This window comes from Nanorana parkeri, unplaced genomic scaffold (assembly GCF_000935625.1).
Source record: "Nanorana parkeri isolate BGI_ZX_2015 unplaced genomic scaffold, ASM93562v1 scaffold2630, whole genome shotgun sequence".
Taxonomy (NCBI): domain Eukaryota; kingdom Metazoa; phylum Chordata; class Amphibia; order Anura; family Dicroglossidae; genus Nanorana; species Nanorana parkeri.
The window spans coordinates 79,652-94,493 of NW_017308898.1; the positions used below are offsets into that span (position 1 = coordinate 79,652).

The window sequence follows — 14,842 nt, forward strand, 5'->3', positions numbered from 1 at the left end:
GACAGTGAAGCCATCACACGTCAGCTCTATTAAATCGGGAACACAGCGAACACATACCGCCGATTGCAGAGTTTCTGATCTTCTCCCTGCAGAGAGCGATGACTGCCAGTCACAGCTCCACCCAGGGATTACCCCCCTTCCAGCACTGACTGGAGGGACGGATGGGGGAGGGGGCAGGCACAGCTGAGCTCCAGAGAGGCAGAGCCAGATGTCAAATAAGCTGGAAGGGTTGATCCCAACAATGTTGACAGAATCTGTCCCAGCTGCAGCATGGCTCCGAGCTGTCAGCATATAGCGGACAATAGCCTGATATATGCAGAGTTTTGGGTCACAGGAGGACAATGTAATGCTTTGGGCAATGTTCAGCTTGGAAACTTTGGGTCCTGCCATTCATGTGGATGTTCCTTTGACACGCACCACCTACCTCAACATTGTTGCTGACCAAGTACCCCCCTTCATGAAAACAGTATTCTCTGATGGCATTGGCCTCTTTCAGCATGTTATGGCTGATCAATGTATAACAGGGGTCAACCTGTTATCAATCTACCAATAATCAGGGGCGATAATTAAAAAATGTTAAAAGTGTTGTTCTTAAATTGACAGATACTGACAATGAAGGGGAACCTCCGCCATATTGGTCAGCCCCTAGTGTATAATAATAATATTATCATAAGTATTTATATTGCACCAACAATTTACACAGTGCTTTACATCCTGCACATACACGCTTCTGTCCTGAAGGAGCTTACAATTCAAGGTCCCTACCTCACATGCACACAGGGCCGATTTAGACAGGAGTCAATTAATCTTCCAGCATGTCTCTGGAGTGTGGGAGGAAATCAAAGTACCTGGAGGAAACTGACGCATGCACAGGGAGAACATGCAGATAGTGTCCTGGGTGGGATTTAAACCCGGGACCCCCAGTGCTAATTCAAATTTGAAACCGAAGCTTCTCAGTTTTACTGAACATCCTGTAGTTCAGCTTCCCCTGCCAGCATGTCAGTTGATAGCCTTTCACCCTTCTAATCGCTAATGTATACATAGAGCAGTTGCACAGTAAACAGGAAAAGGGAAACGTGCCCTGAACCTAAGTTGAATGACTACTGCTTCTATTGAGAATTTTGATGATACATTTCTCTAGCAGCTACAAAGGACAGTAAAGGCTTATTTTAAAGCTTATTTTCTGTTAAGAATATGTAAATATTTAAATGTGTGTAACCTGGGCAGTCCTACTTTACGTTTAAGTGACAAATAATTTATCTACACTTCTATACCTACCTCCTCCACCTCCACGGCCGTGATCCACCAGCTGCATAAGCTTAGGATTTATAGTTTGATTGGCTTCCTGCAAAACTTTGACCAACTCACGAGCTTGCTTCAAGTTTCCAGGGGTGAAAAAGGTGTAAGCTGTTCCCTTATTTGTACTACGAGCTGTACGTCCAATTCGGTGCACGTAATCTTCTGAGCTATTTGGGTAATCATAGTTAATGACGAACTTGATATCTTCCACATCTGTTCATTGATGAGAAAAATTGACGTGTTTGGGAAAAGAACACATCAGGAAAGGGACAAAAAAGCAAGTTAGGCAGCCATAAAGCAATGCAAAATAAAAATAAATAAAATTATAAATTTACCATCTTTATACAATACTGCAGTAGAGCTAAACTTAGTGGGAATATCACCTACGACGGGGCCAAGAAAGATTTTCTCTGGATAGTAACTGCTTTTACTTTACGAATATATAAAATTATAGTACTCTGCAAAGAGCACAAGACGATCTTGTTACATTATGGCAAGGTCATGTAACTAATAAAAAATAAAATCAACAACCTTCAAATTCTTTAAAGTATTAGTTTAAAGAGATTCTTACAATTTTAAAATTAAAATCCGGTGAAAATAAATGTAATTATACATTATATCAGGGATAGCCAAACTGTGGCCCTCCAGCTGTTGTGGAACTACAAACCCCATGAGGCTTTGCAAGATTCTCACAGCTACAGACATGACTCCCGGAGAGAGGTGCATCATGGGATTTTGTAGTTTCACCACAGCTGGGGGGCCGGAGTTTGGCCATCCCTGCATTATATAATGGTTTTAAAAGTACTTTAGAGAAGATATTTAAAATATATTTTATATATACACACTTTCTAAATGACACTCACAGGCATGCTGGATTAACATGGGGGTGAGAGGAAGAATCTTTCCAATTAAAAAAACAGTTCACCGGATATATTTATAGGGTTAAGCAAGATGAAATAGTAAATTGTATACTATAATATTGGTAAATGGCATGCTCAGCCCATAATCTCATACAGTGGCATAATACATTTGCTTTAACTGAAAACAGTTACAAGGTTCATTACAATAGACTGAAATTTAGCTACTTCATGGGATTCATCCTCGGGTAAGCTTATGTCCGGACCGATGCACACTCCCTCAGCGAGGTGGGGAACCAGCTGTTGCCAATCCCATCCTTTTAGCGGCCTTACCGCCTTCATCCATGGACACGGGACCACCGGAGCGGGGAGCATGCATCAATGGTCCAGGCGCAGCAAGAGGTCCCAACACGTGCACTGGCTTGGCTAGACGATTCTGTGGAAGAGCCACTAGCTCCAACTTCAATGAGCGAAGAGAGACCCCATCCTCCAGCACTCAACATGTGCTGCAAACCGTTAACTAAACTGTAAAATGAAAGCCCCAGTTCATATGTCCACCCTTCTATTGTGGGAAAGAGCAAAACAATGGCTTTGTATTAAGAGGTCTGTTTCTTATTACACGAAGATCACATAGCTGCAGGTAACATCAGTTGATGTGAATATAGTTTAATAGGAAAGAAAATGGACAACAAAAAAAGGGTACAAAAAAATTAGAAAGTAGAAGGGCGCAATAATTTGGGTTTACCAAGTTGGGGGGGGATATCAAATTGGACATGGTAGGAATAATAAATGGTGTTATATGTTCATGGCTGTCACAAAAAAATAGAAGACAGACGTACCTTGCAGCGATTTAGCTCCCTGTATTTTATCGAGGAGCTTATATTGGAAATAGAGGAAGTCACAGTAGTCTGAGGACAAACAGCAGAAGGGCCTATTCTTCTGCTTCAACAGCCAATAGACTTCCCAAAGTCTTCCATGGCTTGGGACTTTCCCACAGCTGCTCAGGGCATAGCATAGTGGGAAGCACCAGTTGATCTCCCTTCTAGAAAGGTGGTCCGTCTATACAATAAGACATGATATTCAAACCAGCAGCCATAAGGTGAGGGGCTGTAGACCAATCTTGGTGCTCAGGATGGAAAGTACACATTTTGCACCCCAACGTAGAAAGGGAAAGTTTAGGGGTTGGAGATGCAGACCCAAAAACTGCCTCTTCAGTACAAGACCTTTGCGAGGGAAGAGTGTAAGAAGCCAGTGCCCCTTAGGTGGGCAGCTTCCAGCGTTCAATCCCCTCTATTTTCGACAGGCCCCTGGCCCTGTACTGAGAGAGATCTGCAGCTTCTGTCAAAAACAAACAAAAAAAGGTAAGGTTTAATATTGCAAACTACTTTAAAAAGGTAAAAGGTATATATATATATATATATATTTAGTAAATAACCCAACGTGAGCACAGAAAGACTTCATACTGTAACAGCAACTTACCTGTAACCTAATGCAAATGACTGCAAGAAATACTAATGCACAGCAGAGAGCGATGCATTTTATAAATAATCACAAACAGCAAACGAGTTGTCAGTTGAAAATAGCTCATTCCTTTTTTAAAAGGCCTCTAGTTCACCACACACTGCAGGTATTAAACTTTTCTTGTGGAAAGCCAAAGCTACACACTGTTCCATACTAGTGAACCACCTTTCCATTGGGGAGAAGGAGACCAGGAAGTTTTCTAAATATTGGAATTTAAATCTTTTGTCATTTTGCCAATAGCAAACTTGAGCAAGCTCCCCAATGCCAAGCACATCTAATGAAGAGTAACTTATTTACAACCTCCAATAGTACAGAATAAATGAGGGAAACAAACCAAGACTGCATTTGCTACAAGTAACAAGAAACAGACTGAGGGACTAAATTTTGCAATGTAAAATAACGGCTTTGGTTGTAAAGGTTTGTAGAAAAGCAGCATGTTAATCTACATATTAATTTAGTAATAACTTTACAAGATCTGAACAATTAAACCAAGCAAATATATATTTTTAAAAAAGTAAATGAAAGCAACAATGTGCTCTGTAAAATGCAGAGGGTACAATAATCTAAGCAAAATACCATTATAGTATTAAGGTAGATTTGGAAATGGGGAGAGGGGACGAGCAGCGATGAACATCCTAGATCTGAAAACACCACCGCTCCCACAGAAACATGTCTACTTCACTAAAGCTTGGGAAAAATTGTATTATAAATACACTGAACCTGGAAGTTACAAACCTAGACCCCGAGAAGCAACATCTGTGGCTATTAGAATTGGAGCTTTTCCAGTCCGAAATTCTGAGTAAAGAAAAAAAAAACAAAAAACAATTCAAATACAGCTTACTAATATATTAAGTAAATAAATTAAAAAAATAAACATTTTGTTGAAGAATATTTGAAAATGGATTCGTGTAAGTTAGTGTCCTCAATAGTTGGTAGTTTGGAAACTACAGATAATTTTTTTGAACCCCGCCACATCTGGAGTGAATTTACAATACTACTATAAAGCAAAAAGTCTCAGCAGCTTGTTAAAGTGACACTAAACTCAGGAGGTAAATCCTAAAACAGCATTCAAGTACATTAACTATTAATACACATGTAACTTATTTGTGTATCTCTCAGTTGTTCATGAGGACACTGTCTTCCCTTCTGGAGGGTGGCTGCTTTTGTTGCCCATGATCACCGTGTGTGTTGTAAAGTAGCAAGATCCAAATTAGTCCCATCGCACTCCTAACCGGAGAAAAACCCAACGTACAGCGCGGGTGCCAGAGTAGCAGCAGATGCCTCTGCAGATAACGAACAGCCAACGAGAAAGCCACTCGGACTCCAATTCGATGTCCAGTCAATTCATTTATTGGCTGAAGTGGTATGACATCTTATTGCAACGTTTCGGAACCCAGCGGTTCCTTCATCAGGCTAACAGAACATGAACCACAGTTATATTCAGTGCCTTAAATACATAATAGTGACAGCAAAACACCTAATCAAAGTGTAGTATCCACCCCTCTCTGACGTCATAGTGATGACACCTTCCCCCCAAATCATATGCAAACATACGTGAGATACCAGAGTGAAGGTCTCAATGCTGCATCAATAAGGCAACATGGTGAAAGAGAGATCTCTGTGTCCTGCTTAGCCCCGTCCACCTCACACATGAGATCGTGAGGGGATGGACGGAGACTTCGAGCTAGGACTCGCCCGTACAGATTGGCCGCTGAGAGAGGGTTTGCAAAGCAGGCGCATGCGCGGTAACCACCAACATACACATGCCGCAGCACGTCCCATGACCTAGCCCTGTGGCCAATCAACAGCGGGAAGAGGGCAACCAATCAAACGACCCCCCATGTTGCCTAGAGACACAGGGCCAAATAATGCCACCACTGAGAACCAACACAGAAATCTATAGCAGCACAAATTACAATAACTCGTGGACAACCATAGTTATAATCCATAAATAGGAAACAGGCAACAAAGTTAACATAATTGGTGGATTATATTATTGAAGGGTCATATTTGCAATATTACTCAAATTAGACCCCCAAGTGCAGTAATACTTTCCCCACCCAATATGATTATCTATAGGGGGGGAAGATAAGCATGATCAATGACAGCAATAATATGGCGCGACCGACCGCCCTGCTGTCACATGGAGAATATCCATGTGGCATGTCCCCAGAATATTACCAAGAACGAGTGGGGGTTCCTGAAGTCACTTAAAGAAGACAATAGTATAATTATTAAGCCGGCTGATAAGGGGGGAGCTATTGTTGTAATGAATGAGGTCCAGCATGATTACTATGCTTTCGGACATTACGAGCTATAAATCTATTACTCGACCAATTGTCCACGAAACCCTGGGTGAACTAACCACATTGGTCAACATAGGTGGGATCAATAAGGAAATGTCCGAATTCTTGATCAATATCAACGCACTGACTGCAGTGATCTATGGTTTACCAAAGATCCACAAAGGGGTTAACCCTTTGGTATTTCAGCCAATTGTCTCAGGAACAGGTTCTGTTACACAGCCTCTAGCACAGGTTCTGGACCATTTACTACAGCCACTAGTCTGGGATCTCCCTGCGTATATCAAAGACACTGGAGATTTTCTTGGCAAACTCAATGCGTTTGATACTGTTGAAGAAGACTGGCTACTTGCAACCATGGACATATCTTCTTTATATACCAACATACTGAATAAAGCCGGCCTGACAGCCTTGAAGTTTTTTTCTATTGAGGGATAACACTTCTTTTTTTTTTTAAATCCGTGTTTATTCAGCAAAATGATAAACAGACATTTGCATGTATCACAAAAGAACAAGGACTGCACGCAGGCAGTCATCTGATTCACATTTGTAAGGTATGGGCATACATGACATTAAAGTTATTGAATTCTCGTGCGAATGAAGTAATACCGAGACTCAGTGACACAACAATAAAATCGGTCCTAGTGAAAAAACGTCACATCTGTCACTGGTCAAAAACCATACACATCGTTTTCCGGAATCGCATCTATTTCACCTTATCACATAGAATGACAGTGCTGTGGGCTGTGCCCACCTGTCTTAGCTTCCCTCCATGGGGCATGGTAACCAGACCACTGGACCCAGGGTAGGCACTAAGTTCCCAGCACCGTATCCTTTCAACTACAGAGGGGTATGCAATCAGAGGGTGAGGTGAATAAGGCAAGAACCCCGAGGGGTAGAACGGGAAGAAGAGTAGAGAAGGTTGAAAAGCAGTAGTCAGTTTAGGTCAGGGGTGACAGTGGGAGGAAGGAGGAACGAGGAGGAGAGGGGCCTGCCATTCACTGGACCCGACTCCCAACATCGGTCAGCTGTCAGTTTCCTCGAGCGGGCTGTAGCACTAGCAGAAGTCCAGGGCACAGGTCCTCCTACTCTAGGGTATCCCCGAGGTTTAACTCTCCGGGGTCATGATTTGCAGGTCAGGGCCAGTGGTGATGTAGTGAGTCCACGCTCTCCAAGTAGTGCGGAACTTCTCTTCTGTTCTATGGACGGTGGACATGAGATCCTCCATAAGGTAAATCTCGTTGACCTTTGTGAGCCATAGACGCAGTGATGGGGCCAGATTCGATCTCCAGAGCGCTGGGACGCAGGCTTTCGCGGCATTTAGTAGATGCACCGACAGGGAAGCTTTGTATTGGCGACGTGTTAGTTTGGTCATGTGCAAGAGAAACACCTCCGGGCTCAGCTCCAGACTCGGCGACACTAGGGTATTGATGATATCTCCCACCTCCGCCCAAAATCTAGTCAACAGGGGGCAGCTCCAGAAAATATGGAGCATAGTACCTCCAGTTGTACCGCATCTCCAGCATACATCCGGGATGGCGGAGTTCATTTTGTGGAGAACGTGTGGGACCCGGTACCATCGGGACAGAACCTTGTACCCCTGTTCTTGGAATTTATTGGCGAAATGGAGCACCTAATGGCGAAATGAATCATGCTGTCTTTCTGTTCTGGTGACTCCTAGTTGCGCCTCCAACCTCTGTAGGTACTGAGGGGAGTACTCTTCGAGGGGTGTCACTAGTAATTCATAGATAAGAGACAAAGCGTGGTGCACCGGCTCCCCTCGCCCGCAGATATCTTCAAGTGGGATCAGGGGTCTATCCAATTGAAGGGAAGCAGGAATAGCCAGGAGAAAGTGCCTAAGCTGGTAAGCGGTCCAGACATCTAGGGGAGAGTCTAGCAATGTCCGGAGATCAGGCACCGGCATCCAGGAGCCCCCCGCTTGAAACTTGTTGAGGCCCACGAGGCTACGTAAGCGTCTATGTTCCAGACCCACCGGGAAATCCTGGTCCCCGATCACTGGGGTGAGCGGGGAAGGGAACGGGGAAAGACGGGATGACCTAAAGAGGGATCGCACGATCCTGAGCGTGGCCCCAACTGTGGGATGCTTGGAGCACACTGCCAGTATGGCGCCGGACAGCCATGGGAGTCCCGTCAGCGGCACCGGAGAAACCTGCACCTCCATGCGCACCCACTGTTTGTGGGCTGAGTGACAGCACCAATCGATTACTCTATTGAGGTGCACAGCTCTATAATAGAGGGCCACGTCAGGCAGTCCAATCCCTCCCGAGGCTTTTGGCATAACAGGAGGCGTCTGCTTATTCTGGGTGCCCCATACGCCGAAATGTATGTCAGGAACAGACTGCGGAGGCGGGTAAAGAAGGCTGGCAGAAGACAAATAGGCAGTGCTTGCATTATGTATAGAATCCTAGGTAGTATGGTCATCTTGAGCGCGGTGCAGCGACCAAACCAAGTGACCGTGAGAGCTTGTCATTTTTTCAGGTCTTGTTTGATCTGGAGCAAGAGAGGGGTAAAGTTGGCGTCATCTAATGATTCCAGATCAGGGATGAGAAAAGTGCACAGGTAGGGCAGAGAACGTTCCTCCCATCGGAATGGAAACTGGGCCTGAATACAGCCCATCTCCGCTGGAGGTAGAGTGATGTTTAAATCAGCCGACTTAGCCCAGTTAATGGCCAAATTCGAGAGAGCTCCGTATTCCCTAAACTCCCGCATACGTTCCGGGAGGGAAGAGCGAGGCTGGGATATGAAAAATAGGAGGTCGTCAGCGTACGCTGCGACCTTATGGTCCACCGAATAGAACCGGTGTCCGGCTATTAGACCATTAAGTCTAACATGACATAGAAAAGGTTGCAACGCTAGGATGTACATTAATGGGGATAGGGGGCAGCCCTGTCTCGTCCCATTCGTGAGAGGGAAGTACGGAGACCTGGTCTCATTGACCCGTATCGCCGCTGTGGGACATGAGTAGAGGGAGAGTAGCCATGTCAACATGTTTGGGCCAAGTCCGATGTGCTGAAGGGTGGGCCTTAAAAACGCCCAATCCACCCTGTCAAACGCCTTTTCGGCGTCTGTGGAGAGGATAATCAGCAGGGAGGAGGTGGAGCGAGCCCCATGAATGACGTTGAGGGACCTAGCTGTGCTATCCCTGGCCTCCCTAGTTAAGACAAACCCCACTTGATCGTTTTGCACTAAGTTCCGGACGATAGGCAAGAGCCTGTTGGCCAGAATGTTCGCAAACAATGTCGGCATTAAGTAGGGCTATTGGACGATAGCTCCCGCATTGCGCGGTGTCCTTCCCTTCCTTAGGGATCACCACGATATGCGCCCTCAAGGAGTCTAACGGAACAGGATGGTTGAGAAGTATGGAGTTATAGGCTTCTATGAAGTGGGGCGATAACAGATCATGAAACCCACGGTAGTACGGGATCGTGTAACCATCCGGTCCCGGGGCTTTACCTGACTTAGACTGCTTTAATGCTCCCTGTAGTTCCTCCGGGGAGATGGGGAGCTCCAGCCCCTCTTCTCCTCCACCGATATGTCAGCCAGGCCCGACTGTCGAAGATACAAGTCCATCGCCGCTAGTCGGGCCGGCGACTCCCGGATCAGGGGATCTGGCTGTAGATTGTATAACCGGCGGTAGAAGTCGCAAAACTCCTCCGCCATGTCCTTAGAGAGCGTAAGCCGGGAGCCCTGTGTGGAGGTTAGGTGGGAGATAAAAGTTTTATGTTTTGGACCTCGTAATGCAGCTGCCAGGTATTTGCTGGGTTTATTGGTGTGTTCATAGAAAGCCCTGCGGCCCCACATGGCGCGCCGCTTAACTTTCAAGAACAGTTGGGCGTTCAGATCCGCATGGACTAGTTCCTTGTAGGTCGCCACTGCGAGAGACTGCTTGTGGACCGCCTCCAGCTTGCGGAAGCAAGCCAACAGGGCCTCGGTATGGGCAATACCCTCCCGCTTCCGCCGTGCTCCGTATGCCACATTTGTGTGCCTCCCATACATTCAGAGGGTCAGCCCCGTCCCCGCCGTTAACATGGAAATATTCCAACAGGGAGGACGACACCTCTCCCCGAACGATGGGGTCCTGCAAGAGAGACTCATTGAGCCTCCAGGAGGAACAGCGAGATGTGGCGGCAAGAAGGTCCACGGTTAGCTGAATCGGGGCGTGATCAGATAGAGGAAGGTGTCTAGAAACTGGAGCTGGTCCGAGTTGGGCAGATATAAATTAGCCAATGTCACTAAGAACCCGCCCGGGCGTCCCTTCACCACCAAGTACCGACCCATCCCGTCTACTAGCTGGTCAACCCAAGTCCAGTCCACCAATCTAGATATCAATATGCTCACACCCTTGGATTTGGAGAGCGGGGACTCAGCATGATACGCCACCGGGTAGTCACGATTGGCCAGCTTGGGAGCCGCGTCTCGTTTGAAATGTGTTTCTTGTATGAAGGCCACCTGTGCCCTAGCTCTCCACAAGTCAGATAGTAACCTAGAGCGTTTTTCAGGAATGTTGAGGCCCCTAGCATTCAGGGAATAGACTGAGAGCAGGGCCATGGCCTCCACCTACTATGTACCAGGCCGGACAACGGACCAGTATGGCAGGAGGGAAGGGAGGGGGAAACGGGAGGGCAGGAAGAGTGTGAGGGTGGGTGCAGGACAGAAGCGAGATGAGATAGCGCAGAGGGAGGGAAGGAGGGTTCTAGCAAGAAGAATCAGAAAAGAAGGAGAATGTCGCTGACAATGACTACAGGTCAGCCAAAAGTTTAAATTAGCGAACACCCCTGTGTGGGTAGGGCGTGAACGCTTGACCTATGGGGGTAGAGTGGTAGTAACACAGTGGTCAAAACAATAGCGGTGTTGGAGATGCATCGGCTCGGCAATCCAACCCCACAACCTCATCATAGACAAAATGAAAAACAGTAACGTAAAATGTAGCAGTCCCCAGTAACCGTGACTACCATGCCCAGGAGGGGAGCCGATGCCGCCCCCGAGCCCCCCACGCAGGGGCTGCTCCAAGGCCGCACCCGCTCCCCGCCATCCCACGCCTCTTAGGAGGCCAATATGCATAAACTTGTAAGGGGATATGAAAGGTATCCCACCACCCCTTTGGGTAGCAGGGACCAGGAGGCCCCCCCAGGACCGAACATTAGGTCCAGTACGGAGCCAGGAGAGGGTCCCCCCTGGTGATGTGGCATAACACAACAGCATATGAAGCATATCCCCTGCCGAAAAACAGTAAAACACACAGGGATTGCGACAGAAACTTTAACATATACACCTGGGGCTGCGACTCAGCATCCGTTGGCAGGGATCATCTGGCTTCATTCCTCACGTAGTGAGAGTCCATCAGGCTTCGCTCCGCGCGTGGGAAGGACATTGCGATATGCGTCGGCTGGGGCGGCTGCGGGACCGCCTCGGTCTGGGTGCTCCATGCGAGGATGGGGCGGGTGGCAACCGATCATCGGAGAAGTCCAACCAGTTCGGGATGGGAATGGCCACCGCCCCTAAGAAAGAGAACATATCCGGCAACTGTTGGGGATGATGTAGCTGGAATGGCATCCTCCTTCCTCACGATAAGGTGAAAAGGGTGTCCCCATCTGTAAGAGGCGTCTGAGGAGCGAATGATCTCCAGCAAGGGCCGCAGGGTTCTGCGCATGCGAAGGGTGTGTCTGGACAGGTCAGGCATGACGTTGATAGTCGCGCCATCAAAGTCCATCGGGCCCTTTTGCCAGGCCTGACGCAAGATTTCCTCTTTGATCCCATAAAAATGGACCCGGCATAAGACATCTCGAGGCGGGGAGTTAGTAGACGCCTGCGGGCGGGCCCCCAGGACGCGGTGTACCCGGTCCAGTTCCAAGGTCGCTTCAGGGGGTTTGTCCATGTAGTGATTGAGAATCGCCAGGACTGTGGATCGCAGGTCCCTGCCAGTAGTAGCTTCAGGAATACCCCTCAGGCGCAGATTGTTTCGCCTGTTGCGATTTTCACTGTCATCCAGCCTGAGGAATGCCGTAGTAATCTGTGTGGTCATCTCAGAATGGGCCGATTCCAGGGCTGACATCCTGTGAGCGAGAGAGGCTGTTAAATCCTCTAGTGTGGACATCAATAGCAGTCACCCTCTGCCCTATCTCCTGCACTTCATGCCGGAGGGCCGCCACAATTGTTGCTGCCATGTCCTCTAAGTCCCCCTTAGTGGTGAGCCTCGGGAGGATCTCTCTCCAGTCTCCCCCCCTCCAGCGTCGGGCGGCTGCCCGTGGCCGTAGGCTGAAGAACAGGTGAGGGCATGTGGACCGGTCCCGGGTCAATTCTGAGGCTTCCGCCGGAGGAGCCGCCGCCTTGCCCCTTGTTTTAGATGGCGTGGGGCCTGCTGCCATGTTGGGCGGCCCACTTACCCGAGCCCGAGACGTCAGCGGGGGCGAAGAAGCCTGTCAGGGCTGACTTTTTGTGGGGGTATCTGGAGGAGGTTTAGATCTCTAAATCAGAAATGTATCAGACACAGGTGGAATTTTGGAAGAGGTTTTTTGATGATGTCTTTATTATCTGGAAGGGAAATGCACAACGTTTACAGAAGTTTGTGTCATATCTGAACGGTATTTTCACGGGTATTGTATTCAATCCTTTTTTGAAAGTATTTGCACATGAACGCAAGATACACACTGCCATCTATACCAAACCAACGGATAGAAACACGATCTTGCACTATAGTAGTTCACATCCTAAACACCTTCATGACAACTTGCCGATTTTCTAATTTCTTAGAGTAATGAGGGTCTGCTCAGACCCTGATGTTTGTAAGGCACGTATTGACAGCATGCGCCAGAAATTCCTCCAGAGAGGGTACCCTAGTGATGTTGTCAATAGAGCCCTGTTACAAGCTAGAGAGAGATTGCGATCCCCAGCTACCCCTAAAGATATGGAGAGGATTCCATTTACACAGACATATAACTATCAGATAGCATCAATAGATCCACCACTGGAAACATGAACATTTTATTGGCCGACAAGGTCCTTGCGCGAGTGGTTAAAACTACACCTCTACTTGTATACAGACGCAATAGAACACTACGGGGTCGTCTGATCCAGGCAGATCCTAAAGAAAAATATGCTAGGAACATATTTAGAATGTCAAACAAAGTGGGCTGCTTCAAAAGTCATAATTGTAACGCACTTATCATGGGTGATTGCTTCCTACATCCCCATAATGGGAATATATATCGAATTAACGGTTATCTCAATTGCAACACTGAGATTGTCGTGTATATGCTCAAGTGCCCCTGTTCATTGGCCTATGTTGGTAAGACCAACGGTCCTTTTAAAAGGTTTTAAAAACATTGCAGTTATATTAGGACCGCTTACAAAAAAGTAGCCTTGAGTGACGAACTAGATTCGAATAAACCGGTTGCCGTCCATTTTGTCAAATGTAGGCATCAGGTACATGGATTTACGTGGGATGGCTATTGAGTATATACGGGCGGACCATAGGGGTGGCAATAGAGACTTACATCTTTTTGGAGAAGCTTTTTGGATCTTCACCCTAGATACTCTGAATTTGTGGGGATGTCACCTGCTGTCATTGATCAGCTGCTGGTGACGTCAATGTTAATTTTTCTAGATATTCCTGTTACTATTTGTTTTTTAACAATGGATTATAACAATAGCTTGGGTATTTATGGTGTCTTTTATTCCCTTTCCCGCACACATGTTATCTCATCTTGGTCCCCTTGGGAATCTTTATCTCCTTACGGATATTCTCCATGTGGCATATGACAGCAGGGCGGTCGGTCGCGCCATATTATTGTGGTCATTGATCATGCTGATCTTCCCCCCCTATAGATACTCATATTGGGTGGGGAAAGTATTACTGCACTTGGGGGCTAATTTGAGTAATATTGCAAATATGACCCTTCAATTATATGATCCACCAATTATGTTAACTTTGTTGCCTGTTTCCTATTTATGGATTATAACTATGGTTGTCCACGAGTTATTGTAATTTGTGCTGCTATAGATTTCTGTGTTGGTTCTCAGTGGTGGCGTTATTTGGACCCGCGTCTCTAGGCAACATGGGGGTCGTTTGGTTGCCCCGCTGTTGATTGGTCACAGGGCTAGGTCATGGAACGTGCTGCGGCGTGTGCATGTCGGTGGTTACCGCGCATGCGCCTACTTTGCGAACCCTCTCTCAGTAGCCAATCTGTACAGGCGAGTCCTAGCTCGAAGTCTCCGCCCATCCCCTCACGATCTCATGTGTGAGGGGGACAGGGCTAAGCAGGACACAAGAGATCTCTCTTTCACCATGTTGCCTTATTGATGCAGCATTGAGACCTTCACTCTTGTATCTCAGGTATGCTCATGATCATTATGTCAAGGCTGGGTATGTTTGCATATGATTGGGGGGAAGGTGCCGTCACTATGACATCAGAGAGGGGTGGATACTACACTTTGGGTGTTTTGCTGTCGCTATTATGTAATTAAGTCACTGAATATCACTGTGGTAGCTGTGTTGTAAAGTAGCAACCCCTCCAAGTGAAGGACAACCCCCTTCCCGTGAAGGACAATATCAATACAAATTAGTAGACTAAACGAGAGATTGTAGGTCATCACGAGAGGGAGCTTGGAGTGGTGGGTACTTTACAACACACACAGTGGGCATTAGGAACAAAAAGTAACCACCCTCCCGAAGGAAGGACAGTGTCAGCACGAATTCAGAAATGATTTGAGAATCTACAGCTGAGTAATACACAAATAAATATTAACAAAAATATAGCTTAAATAGGTACTTTAATCCTTTCGAGTTGGCGGCATCTGGAGCCTCTCATCCCTGCCTGGAGCGGCTCCAGGCAGGGATGAGAG

At 46.9% G+C, this 14,842-nt stretch overlaps 1 protein-coding gene across 3 annotated transcripts in view; it reads right to left on the reverse strand.

The window, feature by feature from the left end:
* Positions 1-1,238: 1,238 nt before the first annotated feature.
* The window catches only part of LOC108802053 (probable ATP-dependent RNA helicase DDX17), a 73,571-nt gene continuing 59,967 nt past the window's right edge, over positions 1,239-14,842 (reverse strand). For 2 of the 3 annotated variants that reach the window (XM_018573939.1, XM_018573940.1), the window contains 2 exons: positions 4,413-4,472; positions 1,239-1,512 (listed from right to left, as the gene is read on the reverse strand). In XM_018573939.1, the coding sequence (XP_018429441.1) occupies positions 1,241-1,512; positions 4,413-4,472 (332 nt within the window). In that variant the 3' untranslated portion in view covers positions 1,239-1,240. Of the gene's footprint in view, positions 1,513-3,019; positions 3,495-4,412; positions 4,473-14,842 lie in introns of those variants that run through there. The other variant, XM_018573941.1, reaches the window with a different exon arrangement.